The sequence below is a fragment of the Astatotilapia calliptera genome, chromosome 16 (genome assembly GCF_900246225.1).
Source record: "Astatotilapia calliptera chromosome 16, fAstCal1.2, whole genome shotgun sequence".
Taxonomy (NCBI): Eukaryota; Metazoa; Chordata; class Actinopteri; order Cichliformes; family Cichlidae; genus Astatotilapia; species Astatotilapia calliptera.
The window spans coordinates 19,083,834-19,103,720 of NC_039317.1; the positions used below are offsets into that span (position 1 = coordinate 19,083,834).

General features: G+C 40.4%; 1 protein-coding gene across 1 annotated transcript; it reads left to right on the forward strand.

Annotated features, from left to right (window-relative positions):
• Nucleotides 1–83: 83 nt before the first annotated feature.
• atf2 (activating transcription factor 2) lies at nucleotides 84–19,205 on the forward strand. Its single transcript, XM_026144465.1, has 12 exons — nucleotides 84–163; nucleotides 815–887; nucleotides 2,228–2,324; nucleotides 2,410–2,528; nucleotides 2,620–2,745; nucleotides 3,122–3,300; nucleotides 5,203–5,317; nucleotides 7,109–7,201; nucleotides 10,003–10,233; nucleotides 10,845–11,051; nucleotides 13,246–13,351; nucleotides 17,216–19,205. The coding sequence occupies exons 2-12, from the start codon at nucleotides 840–842 to the stop codon at nucleotides 17,437–17,439; spliced, it is 1,545 nt and encodes a 514-aa protein (XP_026000250.1). The 5' UTR covers nucleotides 84–163; nucleotides 815–839; the 3' UTR covers nucleotides 17,440–19,205.
• The last annotated feature ends 682 nt before the right edge of the window (nucleotides 19,206–19,887 follow it).

Consider the following 19,887-nt stretch of genomic DNA (forward strand, 5'->3'; position numbering starts at 1 on the left):
CTCCTAATTCTTTTCCAAAACTACTTGAAGGTCAATGACAACAAGAGCAAAGTGTATGTGGCTCGTCGGTCCGAATGTGACGTTTACGGAAGAGTCATAGCTGTTCTCGCGATGCTTTAGTACGACCGTGGGATTTTGGAAATCGAGGGTTGTGGCTGAGGGGGTAAGTGACCACATAAACTGATAGCGAATGGGTAAAAAGCTGCGGTAAAAGACATAATTACTGGGACCGTGAGGTACTCGTGCTCCGTTACGACGAGACAGCCTCGAAACAAACGCTGACATCTCCTTTGTTTACAGTGATATTTAGCTCCTAATATGGCGACGCTAGTATGTTAACGCAGGGCTCAGGCTATTCCGTGGAAGCGACTGGAAGAGATGAGCGCTACATATGTAGTAACGTAATAGTGAGATGTTCATGTGTGTGATGTCTGTTAAAAATGAGCTGCTATATTTACAGCACAGAAGCTGTCAGATGATGGTAGCCCTGGATGCGTGGCTCAGTCGCTTGTTGTGCCAAAACAAGTGAAGCGATAATCCTCTTTATGATGACAACGAGTGTAAACAACCAAAGCAGCCGCCCTGCATCCATAGGCTTTGTCCAAATTTCCAGCTCTGCTTTATAACCACTGCATCCTCCAACCACCCTGTATTTACACATTTATGAGCTACATTTATTCTCACTAATTATTATTTGCTATAGCCCCATTTGTATACCGTCAGCTCTTGAACTATACATCATTGCATATCTGCAGGTGTGATATTTATTTACATATATATATATATATCTTTTATTTATTTATTGTTATTTCAGGGCGAGGTAACAGGAATTCCTTAATATGAGTGATGATAAACCTTTCCTATGTACTGCTCCTGGGTGTGGACAGGTAAGTGTTTGATCACAGGTGTTTCATAAATCTCACGGTACAGATGAACATGACTGGATCCACATTTCCACATCCCCCCAAAAATATATATATACATTGATATACATAGATATATACATTGCAAACTGGTCACTTTTTCATTGACGTAGTATATAGACCCAAACATTTTTTTTTTAAAGTGCCATATGAGCACATTATAAACTAAAGCAAAAATGGTTTTAAATAACTAAGTTTAAAACCTATCCCATCATAGCAATACTGGAAACATTAACAATAGGGTACACTTCCCAACACCTACTCATATACATTGATTTGGGGCTCTAAGGAACTTAATCACAATGCCTAGCTGGTAATCAGGTGCTCTGTTTTTTGTTGTGATTTTTTTTAAGTAATTTTGACATACTCTATGTATTATATGATCTAAAACCCACTAAAGTGTAGGTTTTGGTCAAAATTTACACTTAACTATTTCATTTTTGTGCTAAAATACATAAAATTCAGATGAACTGAATTCAAAAAGTATTGAAATTTTCCTAAAAGACTCACAACCTGTCATCTAAAAAAAGATGCTCCACTTGTGAAATGTATGCAAATACCATTGCCAGTGATTTAAATGACAATTTGACCAATAAGCAATGATAATCTGCATTTTTCAAATTTAGTTTTACTTTGTAATTATTCCCTCTTGTCTGCATAGGAAACAAACAAATACTCATTAGAAAAATAAAGTATTTTGGCTCATCAAAGCAAAATTAACGTGACTAAATAGATCAAAATAAGCTTCTTAATTTATTTACTTACTGCTCATCTAATATCTGGAGATGCTTAATTTGACTTAATGTATATAAATGGGTCTTCAGAGTCCTGAGATCCTTTTCACAGTTCTGAGGGCATGTCTAGTGTATCACAGGTGTTAGATGTGTATTTGCTGTACTCAGTGAGTTTTCTGATAAGTACATACGTAGATCGTGCTATTAACCTTATGAAGTCCAATGTCCAGTGTTTGTTAGAGTCCCTTTTACTTAGTCAGGTCTGCTTTCATAGTAACATTAGAGTTGCTTTGTTGCTGCTCAGTTGCTCGTGGTTTTGGTCAGCAGGATTTGTTTCTGTTGTTTAGTCAATACTCATAAAAATAAACGGGTTGGGCACAATTATATAACAGCTTTCGCAGTTAAAGCTTATAATGAGTTTCGACAGCCACACATTAGAGGCCGTAAAGCTGTCAAGCTAGAATCCAGCCATGACGTAGAAGACTAAATTATTGGTCAGAATTAAAATTTTAAGGTTTAAGTGAGACTTCTTTCAGTCACACTTGCTGTATTTTTTGAAACCTTGCATAGAGATTCACAAATGAAGACCACTTGGCTGTCCACAAACACAAACATGAGATGACCCTGAAGTTTGGCCCTGCTCGGAATGACACTGTTATCATTGCAGGTGAGTGCTCTGTTAGATGGAATATTCAGAGGTGATGGATGCTTTACATTTCCATCTCTGTGCTCAAGAGTTTCCTCCCTTGCAGACCAAACCCCAACGCCTACTCGCTTCCTGAAGAACTGCGAGGAGGTCGGGCTCTTCAATGAACTCGCCAGTCCTTTTGACCATGACTTCAAAAAAGCCACTGAAGATGAAATTAAAAAGGTGGTTCTCGCTGTTAAATGTGTAAGCAGATCATCTGAGCCTTGTCTGTGTTCATTCTTGTGATCATTTTTGGCTTGTTGTTGTTCCACAGCTACCCCTGGATTTGTCACCTCTTGCGACACCTATCATCCGCAACAAAATTGAGGAGCCCACAGTGATAGAGACACATCGAGATAGCCCTCTGCCTCATCCTGAGTCTACTACAAATGATGACAAGGTAGGCACTTTAAGCTGCCTCTGGCATTTTTTCTAACCATAGAGCATTTAAAACGCTCTAATGAAGGGCGTTCTCTACTCCTGCGATCAGAAATTTGCAAATCCGCTTTGTGAAGCATTGGGACTTTCTGCTTAATATAATTTAATTTTGAACTCTTAACTTGTCTTATTCTGTTGTTAATACACTAAAACTGAAAAGATTAGCAGTACTACACAAATATTAGTTGGATTCAGACAAATACCTTTTACTTGATTGCTCATATTATTTATTCCTGATGTTGAGGAAAGAGTAACAGCATCTTATTATAGGAAACATTCAAGTAATCTGGTGTCAGTTAAACACTTCATTCAGCTAAGATCTTCTATGATGTTTGCAGGATTTATCTTTGCAGCCAGCCTCACTGCCAACATCCACTATAGTCCATCCTGCATCCCTCCAAGTTCCCAATGTACTCCTAGCAACCTCAGACGCTAATGTTGTAATACAGCAAGCTCTCCCATCGCCAACATCTAGCTCTGTTATTACCCAAGTCCCATCTACTAATAGGCCTATAGTGTAAGTAACCAAATGTGTCCGTTTCTTAAGATCCTAGTTCTATTAAATCATCGTTTCCTTTTCCAAATCATTTTTGTGCAGTTTTGCCATGGTGAGCTCATATTTCATGAGGCATGTGCTTATTTGTTTTGGGATTTATTTGCATTCTGCAGGAACATTTTCTTTTGGCTCTAAGTTCCGTCTTTGAAGAACAAAATCAGTGTTGCTCAAATATACAAATATCGATGAAAAATCTGAGACTTAGAGAAAAAAACATGAACGGGGTTTTCACATAATCATCACCGTCACAGCAAGTCTTGTGCTTTATTTTCCTCCAGTATCCTCTGATTATTGTCTTTGGCAGAGAGCCAAAATCAAAACCTAGTTAGAATTATTTATTTATTTATTTTTCACAAGGCTAACCGAAGAAAACTTCATTCAGTCGGTCGCAAAATGCTAACTGCACTCACAATTATACTGAGTGGAATGGTTTTCTTCCTGCCGATGTCCCACATGTTAGTCCATGCAACCTCTTTTGTCTCTTGAAAGACTAATTTTTTTTTAGTTAATCAGTTTATAAAAACCCACACTGCAGCTTTTCATCCAGCAGATGAAATTGACATAGCAGCACCTTCATTACTTTCATTATTGTGCACATGATTTCCTAAGCAGGGCAAATTAGCATGGAAAGTTCTGCAGGCGATCTGCTAACAGTGTTCATGTTGTTCATCTTTGAACACAGATGCAGCTATTTCATTTTAATAATGACCAGTGTGATGTACCAAGAGCAGTGGGAGTCACAGGCACACAGTAGGAGCTGTAGGTTGTGGGCTTTGCACTTTATGAGTTTCTTTCCAGAAACTGCTTAAAAAGTCAGATAAAAGAAAGATGGCTGAAGGAGATTTAATATGTTCTGATACAAGGATGAAGTCTGATTCATTTGCATTCATTTTAGATTTGAGCTCTTTATTGTGTCATCTTTAATTTTGTGAGCTCATCACTTTTTTTGTATTTCCTTTTTAACTGAGATCCCTTTTTTGTGGAAATTCTAAACTTTCCGAGCTTCATTTTATTGAACTTTATTGAGTCTTTGAGAGCTATAACAAGGTAATTTCCCAACTTTGGAGATAAATAAAGTCAGAGTCTCAGTCACAGCCTTTGACACTGAACCTTAAGCTCTCAGTGAAGATGTGCAGGAGAAAGCCAAAACTTTGACACCTGCACCCAAAGCTTTGAGTGACCCACCCCAAGCCAATTTATCCTAAATTAACTCTCCTATACACAACTATCCTTGCTATGTCAGGCACTGAAAAGGGCATGCTTATTTCAGGGTTAAATAGTGTATGCCACAAACCACAATAAGTCATGTTTATATAATTCATTGAAATACTCTCCTCTCAGATTTCTCTCTCTAAAAGGGAAACACCTTTCAGTCACAAACTTAATGCTAAAACAGGATTTTTTCGCTGGCATAGACGGTCAGTGAATCAGGTGCTAAATGCTTGTCGTACTCACAGTAAGGCTTCAAGAGGCCTTTCCCTTTAATAGTAGATATTCTTTAATATTTGAAATCCTGACACAGATGATTTAGTGAAGCCCTGTGTGTTTTCTTGACAGTGAAATCAACTTGTTACCAGAAGTCAATATCTGGGCAATACTGATGTCATTTATTAGGTCATAATATAGCAGTAACACTGGATCTTTTGAAGATATTGTTTGACTCTTTTTCTTACGGGTGCTTTTTCTGTTTGTTTGTTTGTTTTTTGTCTTGATTACACCTTAATTTCCATCAGTTTGCCTGAATATGACATCATGTCGTATATTTGTAGTCGCTCCTGTCTTTAATTTTGTGACATATTCCATTTTGTGTTAATCACAAAGCTTACTGTTTGCCTCACTGTGATTTCCTCTTTCCTCTTTCAGCCCAGTGTCTGGTACCTTCCCTGTGCTCTTACAGCTGCCTAATGGCCAGACCATGCCAGTTGCTATACCTGCATCTATTACAAGCTCAAGTGTACATATTCCAACTACAATTCCTGTAAGTTTTATGCCCAGTAATATTCTGTCAGCATTGTGTTTCATTGTGCTTTTATGCTACTTTCACACATGCACGGGGCAGAACTTTTCCTGATATCGTCTGGCAGAAGTGCTTTTGTGAATGTGAATGTTAGCCAGTCTTTACCCTTAACCTGCCAGCTCTGTGATACAAAGTCTTGTGTTGATGTGAGAAGCACAGGTAATATTTCTGTGAATTCACAGCTAGCAGGTAGTCGTCTAGTACCTGTTACCTGCATGCTCCAGTTAGGCAGCTCCCCCACCGAAACCACACAGAGTATTTCAAGGAGTGAGAATGCAGCTGAAGGAAATTATCTTATGCCGTATGCTGTATTTAAAAAAGTAATTTTTAAACGGTGTTTATCCTGACATTTTCTGGAGTTCATGTGTGAAAACACTTTTGTGTAGAAGCTGAATATTTTGGTGTTTATTTGATTAAACGGATCAACACGCAGCACCCATTATTTACAGGACAAATAGAGGAGTCAGAGCTATTTATTACTGAAATAATCTTGTTGTGAAGTTTATTTAGTAGCTGTTGTGCAGCTTTTGAGCTTCTGCGGCAGATGTAATGTGCCCGGTTGTCAGTCGCCAACTGCTGTTTCCATGGAAAAGAAGGAATTAACTAATGAACGAAAGCATTTGTTTTCACCAAATGAGTCGATTGATTTCATGCTCGACTGATCACCAGTTTACATATGAAATGTTGTTTTCCATTTAACGTGAAAACACAGGAATTCCACTGTTGCTTTCAAACATTAATGGACAGCAACGCGAGTGATTACAATTCAAATCCCTCTCGGATGACATTGATATTGAGCTATTGCGATACATTAAATTAACCTCTTTTTTGTTTGTTGTTTTTGTTTGTTTGGGGTTTTTTTGCTGTAGTTGGACAGAGGGACTGTTTACAAAGTTGGCACCTCAGATTTGGCAGTCAGTGTAAAGCTGGAGAGGCTGACTGAAATAATGGACTTTAGAGTTCACTTGTGGCAGAGACACAGGATTTGGATGAGGTGCAGCGGGCTTCTGTCCAGCACGTTTTACTCCTGTTTTTTCTTGTACAATCAAAATCAGCGCCCGTAATTTAAAGTGGAAGCCATAGATGATGCCACTCGTTTATTTTGCGAACAGCGCGGCTGCGTGTCATCTAGAAATATGTTGTAAATGAAGGCCTTGTTGGTATTTCTTGAACTCTCCCATGTGGTTGCCTGTCTTATTGTTCACTGTAGTCCTGATTATCTATGTGGAACACTGAGCAGCAGTCGATTATCTCCTGATAGAGGCACAGCAGGGAAAACCTCTGTCTTCCTGGTCTGTGGGGATATGGAAAGCCTTTGACAAGTAAAGGAGGGCAAAAGTAGATGGAGAACATGAGCCACCAGTGGGCCTCCCTTTCACTCGATCAAACCCCCTCCCCCCAGCTCTTCCCATCTCCCTCTGTCTCATTGTCAGCGGCTGCGAGAGGAGGCCCAAGTCTGGCCTTCTGACTCATGTCTCTCCATCCTCTCTTCAGCTTCCCTGTCCATATGCTCTCACGCAGGCAGGCAGAGGTTCATTAGCGTGCACACTGCATCTCCATGTGGCGCTGCCTCCACAAAATAACAGGCCATCCAACCTAATGAGGCTGAGATATGAGGAAACTCTGAGAGCCTGCCATGGCTGTGTGTGTATGTGTGTGTATGTTTACGTTGTGGGGGGAGCACTGGGTGCCTTTTTACTGCCGAAGACTAATTTTCTCTGTGCTGATTTGTGTCTGTGTGTCTGCTGTCAGCTTGTCAGACCTGTCACCGTAGTGCCTAACGTCCCTGGAATCCCAGGACCTCCCTCGCCACAGCCTCAGCCGGCCCAGTCAGAAGCAAAGCTGGTATTTATTATCTCTTCTTTAATTTACATCAAATGTTGTTTCCACACCGAAGCTGTTATTCCCCATTTGAGAGAGGTGATAACAGCCAAGGTAATGAGAGAGTCTAATGAGTAACAATAAGACAATAAGGTTGCTTTCTTCATAAGTGATGAGCAGAACTGGGTTTGTGGTATCAAAAAAATGGTGCAGATGATTTATTATTCCATGTGCAGTGTGTCCATTGGCTGATTTACTCAGTATTTTGTTACATAAATAAATGATTAATCAATTATTTGAGAAAATAATTTTCAAATTAATCAGGAACAGAATAAAAACACTTGTGCCTGCCCCGCTAATTTAACATAATCCATCTACAAAAAACCAAAAATGCTTCAGATATCTCTCTGTAGGGAGAACATGGTCGTTGTTGTCCTGTTTTAACAGTGATAGTTGAAGGGCAGAGATACAAAGTGTTATGTGGGAAATCAGTGGCAATGTGATGAAGCACGGATCACAGAACCTGTAAGTGTTCGCAGCATGCTCCGCCTTTGGAAATTAGCAGCTAAACTGCAGAGAGGAGGTGTGTGTGTTTGTGTGTGTTGGGAGGGTAGGATTGATCCTGACTCGTGAGAAGGAGGAAGAGGAAGGAGTAAAGGGAGGGGCAGGGAGTTGTCGGGGATCATGGGGTATGGAGATGACAAACGCAGAGACAGCGTTGAGCTCAGCACGCCGTCACAAGGGCCAACCAGAGGGGGGCTACCTGCGAGAGCCAGCTGGGGGCATCCTGGCACACGCTCAGCGAGGCACATTAAGTCGGCCTCACCCTGCATGGAACCTTTTGTTCAGCAGAATCCTGCCTGACCTGCATCCCCCCTCTTACTCGCGGCGCCTCCCACCGCACTCAGCTCATCAGCAAACACCTAATGAGCCTGCGTCAAGAAAACAGACCCCCAGCTCAACCTGCCTGCTCCCCGCCCCCACCTAGCTCTCGGGGGGCGCGGAGACGGCACTTTACAAGGACTGATGATGCTGCAAAGACCACAATAATGATAATTAACTTGCTGAATTTAGAAGATTATGCTGTTAATTAGTTGCAAAATAAAGATAAGTAATATAGTAGCAGATGGTTGAATAACACCCATGAGATGGAGGGTTATTACACTGATGAGGTTTCCATGGCAGAAATGAAATATGAATCTGACTGGCTTTTCCCTCTTTCTGTGGGCCATTCCAAGAGAATAATATCTTGTTTCTGCCAGAAGAGCTTCTGGAAGGGTATTACACGATAAACTAATTTGGTAGATAGATTGGTCTGGCAAAGGTAGTTGCTAGAATAATGTGGTCCTCTGTTTTCTCATGTAAATGCATTCCCTCTCACTCTGTTATTGCTTCCAAAGGCTCATTCACTTTCACCTTGTTTGTTTGCGTCTTTGATGCTAGAGGAATTGACCTGTGAATTGCAGGGATTGTTTGTGTGTAACATGGTTAGAGGTAGTGTTAAAAGACTCCTTTATTAATAGTTTTATCCAGATCACGTTTCAACATGTGCAAAATAAAATTAAGAATGCGGGAAATGAAAAGCTTAGGATGCAAGTACATTTTAAGCATAGCTCTAAAGATGTCATAAACATTCTGAAACCCTTTCACAGTAATTTTCTTCTTTACGTTATTCATTTTAATACCCTGTTTCACTATATTATTCCATATTAATTACTACTTATTTACTACATTGTTTTACCTATTTTACTACTCATACAGTTTGTACATACACTCAATGTATGGGTCCAACATGAAATCACTGGTCCAGTAAATTCATTGATACTGCTGTAGACCTTGGCTTATGTGTTAGCTACCTTTACAGCAAGCAATAGAAATATTGTAGCTACTTCATATCATCAATTGACACTAAGCCCAAATGTTTCCTGACCACATGCTTAGCAAGTTGAGGTCTGTGCTGTAACTTGACACAGTATTCCACTAGTTCAAATATGGCTATTTTTAAGATAAATAACATTTCAATGTTTTTATGTGTTGTATTAGCTTACTGCAGTGTTCTTAGAAAGTATTCAGATCTTTTTTCATGATCCAGTCCTGTTTCCTGAAGTTGATCTTTGAAATGTATCACAGCTCATGTCCAAGCCATGAAATCATAGAAACTGTCTGTAGACCTGAAATTGTGAAGTATAGATCAGGGAAATTTCTAAAGCCACCGTCACCTGACTAACAACGCCTCTACAGTGACGCACGGTGGAGGCAGCATAGTGCAGCGGGACTGTGGAGGGGGGTTTGTGAGCAGTGCAGACAGACAGACTGGTTAGTTATAGTATAGATTATTACAGCTGCAAGCTGAGAAGAAAGGAAACTTGTTCCAGATTACATAAGAACTGAGACTAGGGTCCAAGTGTCCAACTATAACCCTGTACTATAAAACATCTTAGCATACAGCCACATTTAAGAACGAGAACCTACCCTGTAAGTCTACAAAGACAAAATATCAGGATGCTTTTGTAAATGAGAGATTTTAGTTTGTTTATTGATATGTTGTAGAATAAAAATTTTGGTCCACATGAGTAACCTTTCATTTTCCCCAGTAAAAGTAAAAGTATACAATCCGTAGTTTTTGTGCTCTGTTGTACATCACACTGTGATAGACAGTGAATTTTTCAGAAATACAACTTTTTAATGGCCACACCTTTTAATGTGCACTTTAGCAGACCATATGGCCTCCTTTTTTACATCACTTGCTTTTTACATAATGTTTTCCTTCTTGTACTAACCGGTACTTGTTTTTATTAACCTGCTTTGCCAAATTCTGTTTCCAGAAATTGAAAGCCACATTAAGCCAGCAGCTTCCTCAGGTAACCAATGGAGATGGTGGTGAAATCCAAAGCAGCGCTGTAACACACACCGCTGCCCCTGCTTCTCCTGTCCCGACTCCAACCCCAACTCCAGCCCCGACCGCAATCCTTACTCCGGCTCCTCACCTGCCCACAACCGAGGCACCTTCTCCACATTCTCTGCAGCAGCCAGCCACCTCCACGACAGAGACACCTGTAAGTACTTATATCTTCACAGTTTATTGTTTTATTAATATTTCATATAAGAAGCTACTCTTGTGTGTCTTAAATCTTCAGCTATATTTGAATGTAGACTAATGCAAAGAGATCATCCATTTTTGTTGCTTATTAAAGTATTTAATCACGGCTGCCGTGTCCTTTGGTTTTAAAATGTTGCAGAAGTTCATACAGGTAACAGGTACAGTGAGAGTGAGGGTAAATCTTAATATTGTGTGCGATTACCTGTATAAACAATTTATTTTTAATTTAAGCCAGTACATCAGCAGGGCCATTATATCGACTGATATTAGCTGTTTGCAGATAAAATATCAATACAATTATACATCATAAATATCAATGCAAATATTAGCTGTTTGTATTGACATTTCTAATTAGTGCTAAATAAACATTATAAAAGTCATTGTGTAGTGTGTCCACCAGACACAACAATCAGCTGTTCAAACAGAGTTGGGCAGAATATAAACGAATAATCTCCCTTTCCTGTTGTGTTTAATGGCAAAGAGTGATGGCAAAGTGGTCACTCAGTAGCAGGACCACTTCCAATTATACTTTCCATTATTAGTATTGTTGTTGTTGTTGTTGTACAGGCTTCCCCGGTGCCCCCTGCACCAAACCCACCAAGCACAGGGGGTCGGCGGCGCAGAACAACGAGCGAAGACCCCGACGAAAAGAGGCGTAAATTCCTGGAGCGGAACAGGGCCGCAGCTTCTCGCTGTAGGCAGAAGAGGAAGGTGTGGGTCCAGTCTCTCGAGAAGAAGGCTGAGGACCTCACCTCCATGAACGCACGCCTACAGGTGCTTTTTACGTATTTCTTTCATCTGCTGCATGTAAAAAAGACCCAAAACAAACCACTCTTTTGTCTCTCTTTGTTGTGCGCTCAGATCTATTAGTGTGTCATTTTGTGTATGTACGTGTTCGTACTCTGTGGTGTCTGTTTGTCATTGTACGATGTTAGCGTATGCGTCCGTACACAGACTTTTCCCTTCTGCGGTGATGAAGTCATTAAAGCCGATTAAGAAGAGCTGCCGTGTGACAGCAGCGGTGTGTGAGCCCTTTACATCGATGTGTCCCTGTCAATAAAGATGTATCCTCCAGATGTCAGCCGCACACAAGCGTGTCTTCGCTTCTGTCTCAGCAGTTTACTGAATGGCCTCAAAAATCTCCTAGGGAAAGGTGTCTTTTTGAACCTTCATTTCGCTGGAAGCAATTAGGATCTGATGCTGACAAGTTCGAAACAGTTCATGTATCTGCTGTCTCTGTTGATAAGTGTGAGCCGGGGGTGCGGCACATCGGTGTTCCAGACAATTAAATGAGATGTGGTGTTTATTTGCTCACTGTCTTATTTTTCTATGAAAGCAGAGTAAGATGTGCAGGGTGGAGGAGGGAATACACAGCAGCGCAAAATAAATGGGTTCACGTTGTTAATATCGTCTGGTTCAAAAAGAAGTTATCAGCACTTGTCAGGCGGCGCTACTTAGGATTTTATTTAAATAAAGGCAGATGAAAAGGAAAGGATAGGTGAGTGAATAAGGTTATGAAATCAAAGAGTTTTATCTGTTAACTGCAAAAAAAAACGGAACAACATGTGGCTGAGAAGAAAGGACGCTTCATACGAGGGCATTAATCAGCGGTGCTGCTTTCTTTTTTTTAAACCCATGCTGACATGGCCCAGCTGATCAGCAAAACTGCCTCTAATGATGCACAATTATTTTAACATCATCCTTAACTGGCTTTTTAATGAGGTGTCAGACCAGGCAGCTCACAGAGCTTCCAGCATCACCGAAGGCCCATTTGCTCGATTTCGATTAAATCACAAAGTTCCAGATAAGTTTTTCACTCTCAAAAGTCCATTTTAGTAACCGTTTAAAATACAATGTCATAAAATGACGCAGTTTGGCGTTACTGGAGCTGGAATGTTTGGCACATGTTTGTCTCTGTCGTGAACTAGTGGGCATGTTTGAAAATAGTGCCTGTTTTCTATTGCCTGTAAATGAAATCGGTCATGGTGGAAGCACACTGAATACAGTGTTGGCTGGATGTGATACATACGCTCCTTCCAGCTGTGTTTAAATCTGTCTTACAATAGCTCAACCCTGCCAAAACCAGCTAGACTAAACAGATGGAATCAAATAAATTGGCTGCTTTTAGACTAATAGATTAAGCCACCCATAGTCCTTTAAAGGAGAAGAGCCCGAGCTTAAATCTGCCATTGGGTGTTCTGTGGGCCCCTGGCCGCTCTAAATCCAGTTAAAGTCACCTTCAACGTAATGTGGCTCTCTTTTACGACATGCAGAAACCCTCACCTCCCTCGGGAGCTGTAACGACGCGAGAGCGTAAATCTCAGCAACATCTACAAAGTTGCTCTGACAATCCGAACAGCTCACCTCTGACAAATGCGCTGGTCGCTAGCCAGTGAAGGCTCATAATTATTGTGCAGGAAATACATAAATGAAAAAGTGCATACTTGATTCTGAATTCATTTGTTGTATTGTTACCTTCCCCCTGTGTTCACCGGTTCTCATCTGAGTCTTTAGAAGTTTGACTGGTCGTGTGGGCGAGGTCTTTAAAATTCAACTCTGCATTTCCAGTAATAATTCATTAGCGATAGAGTTTTTCATATAGAGAGGGCACACAGCCACATTCAAGTTGCTTTTGGTGTGTCTTCATACATATGTGAATTTATTATAGTGTATATATGCAGATTTTGGGGTTCATTTTTTTGCAGTAACATTCCCACTGTAGCATATTGTGTAGCTTTGCTAAACCTGGAACTCATATTTACCCAATTTAGCTCATTGCTTACAACAGGAATAAAAATAATAATCATAATATTTGCATTTACACAATTACCAGCTAACCTTTTATCTAGTTTGGAAAATCATTTCGTAGGATTTGATCTGTGTGCACCTGTCGTTTATATATCTGGCATGCTGTTTGCTCCAGTGGCCATTTCACTGATCGCTCTTGTGTGTCTCCTCACTCCTCAAGACTGAAGTCACCGACCTGAGGAACGAAGTGGCTCGGCTGAAGCAGCTTCTTCTGGCTCATAAAGATTGCCCTGTAACCGTCATGCAGAAGAAATCTGGCTATCACAGTGAGTAATGCTCCATTATTCTCAGCCCGAGGCTTCTGGAGAAACGTGTCTAAAAATGAGCTCCGGCTAACCACTAGAAGGACGTGTGGCCAAACAAAAAAGAGCCGTTGACATATTGGCTTCCTTTCTTCTGTTAGTTTTTGACAAACTTTGCAAAAGTTTGGATATTTATGGGTGCTGGTGTATGAGACAAATTCTCACTGGCGTTGTTGTCCCATTCCCGTGAAGAGGCCACAGGTGGTATTCGCACTTCCTCCTCATTTGATACCAACATAAACATTTGTTAGATGAAGTTAAATGTCTGCTGAGTGCGTCTTGACGGATGTTCAGGAGAAAAAAAAGGTGCCAGGAACTGAATTATAAAGGATGATAAGGATGCTTTTTATGTAAGCATTCATTTATTTGTTGTTTGAACATCTTTAGCTTACAATAATCGTTTTAGTGGATATTTGAATAAGCAAGAAGAGTGTGCCATTTGTAGCCTATTTATTTATTCAAATTGCTGTTGTCAACCCAGACTGTACAGCATCATCACAAAGTCTCATTTAGAAACATATCACCTATTTTTCTTTGTTTCCCCAGACCGGGGCTCTGTCGGTCTGATTTTTTGGTCATAACTCACCTTCCTTCACAGATGAGCCAGCATGCAGCCAGAGCAAATGGGCTCCAAGTCACTTCTCCACTGCTCTGAACACCTCTGCTGACTTGTATTGACAATGATTGCCACTGAAATGAGTCTATTAAAGCAGCAAGCTTGACAGTGCTGCAGACCATTCTCATTGTGGGGTGGCCACCAAGCTCCACTGTTCATTATGCATCTCTTATTGCTAACCATCCCACAGACGCATGTCATGTGCATTATGGGACTGATGGTTTCCAGGCTAGAGTGGGCTGTCATAGCCAAGTCTCATTTGGTGCAGACATTTTTAGCAGAATCCACAGATAAAGTGGGTCATCTTTCTCACATGGTTGCTGAGGGTGTCAGCAAACACGTTTGTTACACTTTATGGAAAAATAGAACTTTATTCTAATACCACAGTTTATTAATTTGGTTCATGCTAACAGGTGTGTTTGAGTTTCAGAAATCCTAGAAGGAATGGCAACTATTATGAGAGTGAAAGGAAGTAAGGTGAACTCTGATTGAATGGCAGAATACAAAGATTCCCAATAGTTTATGATATCCACCTTAAAAAAATAACACCCTTGTGTTCATTTAAACTAGTTTTTCATTAGTTGTGGGACAAAGCATCAACACAAAATTACACTCAACAGCCACTGTATTAGCTTGTTAGCGCAACAGTCTCTTCAGCCAATCACACAGCAGCAACTCGATGCATGTGGACATGGTCAAGATGACCTGCTCAAGTTCAAACTGAGTATCAGAATGTGGGAGAAAGGGGATTTACTTTGCTGACAGGCTGGTTTGAGTATTTTAGAAACTGCCAATCTTACTGGGATTTTCACACACAACCACCTCTAGGGTTTACAGAGAATAATCTGAAGTGAGCGGCAGTTCTCTGGCAAAAATCCTTCGTTGATGCCAAAGCTAAAGCTCTTCTGCATATCTTATAACTAAATTATGCAGAAGAGCATCTCTGATGACTTTGAACCTTGAAGCAGAAGACCACTCCTGTCAGCTCACTAAAATTGAAAAATAGAAGACTGGAAAAATGTTGGCTGGTCTGATGAGTCTCCATTCATTCATAAATTGTGATGGTAGGGTCAGAACATGGTGTAGACAAGATGACAGCATAGATCCATACTGCCTTGTATCAAAGGTTTAGGTTGTTGGTGTAATGGTGTAAGGGATGTTTTCTTGGCGCACTGGGCCCCTTAGCACCAAGTGAGGATTGTTTAAACACTACAACCTACCCAAGCATGGTCACTGATTATGTCTGTCTCTTTATGATTAGAGGGTACACAACTTCTGATTACTGCTTCTACCGTGAACCATGTCTCAAAGCTGAGATCATCTGAAAATGGGTTCTTGAAAATGACATGCTGTTTGACAATAAAGTCAGTGCACTCATAACTGTATGTGATGAGTACAGTCATGTCAGTATAGCACAAAATTTCTTCCAGCACCTTATTGCATCTATGCCTTGAATCATCAAGGCAGCTCTGAAGACAAACTGGGGTCCAGCGCTATACTACCAAGTTGTACCTAATAAAGTGGTTAGTCTCTATATATCACATAGTGATACTTAATGATACACTGCTAAAGACCTAGATATGTTCATTTGAACAAATTTTCTTCAATATTTGACTGACTAGAGCCGTTACTTTATTTCCTCCTGTGGTAGTTTTAACTAAATGGATGAGCTGAAACACACAAACAGAAGTAAACTAACCTGAATTGAAGAAGTTTTATTTTTGTTATTTTTGTGTCCTTTTTCATGTGTTTGACAGTCACATTTACTAACTTTAACCTGTGATGGTTTTAGCTCTCTCTCGCAGCTGCTTTTGTATTAAAACTGAACTGTTTACTAAGTGCTGCTGAGATATTTCGGTCCATCCATCCACGACTAATAGCGAACATCTCTCCTCGCTTGCTAACTGCCATTCTCACACTTAAAACTGCAGCATTAACAAAGGGGTAATTTTCTTTTAATTTGTGTTTATTTCAGATTACTCCACAGTCCTCCATTTATTCCCCGACACCAACAGAATTACCCCCTGGGGCTTGAGCACCCCAGTTGAGAATCACTGAAATAAACTATTTTGCTAATTAGTAAAGCACGTTATTTAATTGTGAGTGAGTCATGTAAAGCGCTCCGTTTTCTCAGTGTTACATACCCCATAAGGCCACACTGGCCCTCCAGAACCTGTAATACCCTTCATCGTCCTGCCCAAGCGTAGACATGGCAGGTGGGAGGAAATTACCCAGACTGCCCCACAAACAAGCCAGGCCATGCTTTCACTTGGCACACTAAGCTGTCCATCTGTCTACAGTGAACCCCACTTCAGGAACCAAGAGAGCGGAAAGAAGCTCCTGTCGGTCCAGGGAACCAGAATTTTAGAGCATTATGAAATATCGGGCAGCCAGCACTTGCCGTTGTTAGGAGCAATAATGCTCACTTGAACATGAAACAAAAACCACCAAGCTGATTTATTCCGAGGCTGACCTTCTGCGCAGTAAAGCAGCGAGGGAGTTTATGGCTCTTTGACATTCGCTCGCACTAAATCACGCGGTCAAAGTCCAGCCAAGAAGGCAGATGAAACCTCTAATGTGGAGACATTTGTATCGCTCTTTAATTGCGTCTTCCTGCTACGGAATTTCTATTTTACGTTCCCGAGTACGAAACCCAGCCATTAATTACAAAGTGCCATCACAAGTGACTTCATATCATTAGCAATATTAATTATCATTGTGCTCCTTATTCCTTTATGAAACAGAGCATGAGAGTGGAGTCTTTTTTTTCCATCAGGATCCAATTAATTCAATGCAACTGCCTAACAGCTGGTGGCATTTCGACTCCAAGTCTTGCCTACTCTCCAGTGTGAGCATCATTAAAATCAGGTGCTGTAATCATCTGTCGCTGCAGTAGTTGGCAAGGTAACAAAAAACAAATGAGAATGCAGTTAGGGATGGGAAACACAGCCACATGCCCCAGAATGTAATGTACCCTTATGATGTGGGTTTAAATTGACATTGGAGCTTTAATTAAAGGAAGGGGTGCAGAAGTAGCATTATGGGGATTAATGAAACAGTTTGCATACGCTACATGCAAATAGCTGTTTTACATCTGATTAGGCCTGTGTGACACAGCTAGCCCAAGCCTTCTGAAGAGTATCCGGTAAAATAAAAACGGCTGCTCCTCAAACCCCCTTTATTTCAGTTTTTTTTTTCTGACGTCGTTGCAGTTACCGACAAAGATGAGAGCTGCGAGGAGATGTCCGTCCCGAGCAGCCCCCAGAGCGAGGCCATTCAGCACAGCTCCGTCAGCACCTCCAACGGGGTCAGCTCCTCCTCCACGACCCCGGCCGTCTCCGCCCCGTCCGGCGCTGCCGCCACCGCGTCAAATCAGAGCACAGAGGAGAGCCAAACGCGGAGGGGCGCCAACCAGTCTCAGCCTTCAGGGAGTTGATCGTCCCAAACTGTGCCCGAGCGTCACCGCCGGAGTGCCGTCGCCTCTACAGTCTCTCTGACGAGCAGAGCAAAGGGATTCTCTCTGAGCTTCAGTTCGGACCGTACTGTTTTTAATTTATTCCTGATTTCTTTTATGTTTTGTCCATTTTGTAATTTATAGGCAATGCTTTTAAAAATGCAATGTTTTCTCTGGAACCGATGAAGACAAAAGAATAGGCACTTTAGGTGTAAGATGTAAAACACGTGGTTCTTAAGTGTTTGGAGTTTTTTTTGTATTTGTGTGACTTATTTATTAATCTTATGGGTTTTTTTCTTTTTAATTTAAAGGCTATCAGCTTCAGCGGTTGATCAGCGAATCGTTAGCGACCGTACCAAAGCGTGCCGTGGCTCATTTTGCAGTTTGTTTTCTTGTTTCGTCTTCACGACGTTTTGTAAGCACTATCTTTACAATGAAGTAGAACTGACACTTTTTATTTAAAAGTAACTTTACTTTGTTCCATTTTGCACATATTTGAGAGATATGACGGGTTTACTTTAAAGACAGTCCGTACATTAAGTACAGGCAGCTCTGTTTTTGTTTTCCTTTAGAAGTAGATTAAAGTACTGTCGCATCACACAAACGTAAATGTCTGAATCAGATTTGAACTTTGACTGATTTTCTGTGAGTGAGGTCAGCTGTAGTTGTGCAATTTGAATGTGTGAGCTCGCCTCTGCCTGTAGGGTAGTCTTCTGGAGGTGAGCCGATTAGGAAACGTGTGTTATTTCATTAACATTCCACCTGTAGTCTGATTGTTCCTGAAGCAGTGATTGTAGGATTGCAGTACCTTATTTTCCATTACTCAATCATGGTGATGTTGACTTCATTCAGTGCCATTAATGTTTTTGTATAAATGACTTGAGTACATTTTTAATGCAGATTAGTTTGAGTTGATTGCCGTAATTTCCGATTTTAAGGGTCTCAGTAGAGGAGATCTCCTGCTTTGTATACTGTCTCTGCTTTATAAGTGACTCTTAATGGCTTTAGCGTCTAATGCGGAGCACGTAATGACATTAGGCTGTTTTCATGGTTGCAATTCTAGGTGACATTTTTAGAAAACATTGTAAATAACATCAACGATACGTTGTACGTGATCTTTCTTGGTATTATGTACTTTGTTTTTATAGGATTGTCCGGATTCAGTAGCTGAGCCCTTTTGATTAAATTAACTTTGTAAGCAGTTTAAAAACTGACCTTAACAGTCTTATTAGGATATGCATTTTTTCTTCCAATAGGTCGTCATGTAAAACGAAAGCATTGAGATGTGAACTGGAATCACATCATGTATATTAAACTACTACAAGTCTGTAAGAATTGTGAGCATTTCATTCAAATAATTGTAAGAAGTCAAATTACACCATGAAGTCAGTTTGCCTTTTTCTCTTAGTCTGTACTGGCTTACTACTGTGTAGTTTTACAAGAAGCTAACTCATTGTTTTCCTAAAGTATGATTTTACTGTTATGTGCTATCTGCATGAGATAATAATTCTCTGCGAGAATTTAACTGTTTATTTGATAATGTCTCAGATAAATATAATTAAACGAGTTATTACAACTTGAGTTGTGAAAACTTTGGTTACTTGTTTTACTTTTTGGCTTAATTGCTAAAAAAAAAAAAAAGGGGGTGTGATACTGTGTTGAAAGTGTACTTGTAACGTGAAAGTTCTGTATAAAATTTGAATTGATAAGTTGTTGTAATAAACCTTTTAATATCTCTTTAAAGTCGATCTCTGCTTCTGATTAATTTGCCTGATTAATGTCACATGAATTAAGCACAGGTGGGATTAAACTCCGTTAATATGCTTCTTATACGAATCTGTAATTTGGTATGTGACAAACCCAGATATGAAACCACAGTGTAGAGCTGTGATAAGCTCGAACATTTACTGTGGTGTAGACTGCCACCTTGTGGAAGATCTGCAGGTGTATTTGTGATCCAGAGTCCGTGCAAAAAAATATATATATATGTGACTAAACAATACATGCTCAAACATTTTACCACCACCCCTGTAGTTTCTTGTGTTTTTTAAAATCTAATGTTCTTGTTCAGGTCAGGTTAGCAGATGTTTTACTCTATGAGTAAATGAAAGAACTTCGCAACCACTAAACTTTACAGAATCATGACTGTGAAAACTGTACCCAACTTCAAAATCTCCCTTTCACAGTAATGACAGTTCATTAGGAACACTAACACCCCTATTGTGTGGAGTTTAGCTGATAGTACTTTCACAAGAATCAGTATCTTTGAGCAGAATTTATTGACATCATCAGTGCTGAGCCATAAAACCTCCAGGAAGCAGGATTAGAGTCCAGCTTCAACATCCTTCACTTGCAGCACTTCCACAGCAAGTCCTCCTCCTCCTTCCATTCAAATGTGATTTTTCTTTATTTTTTGGGATATATTTTGCC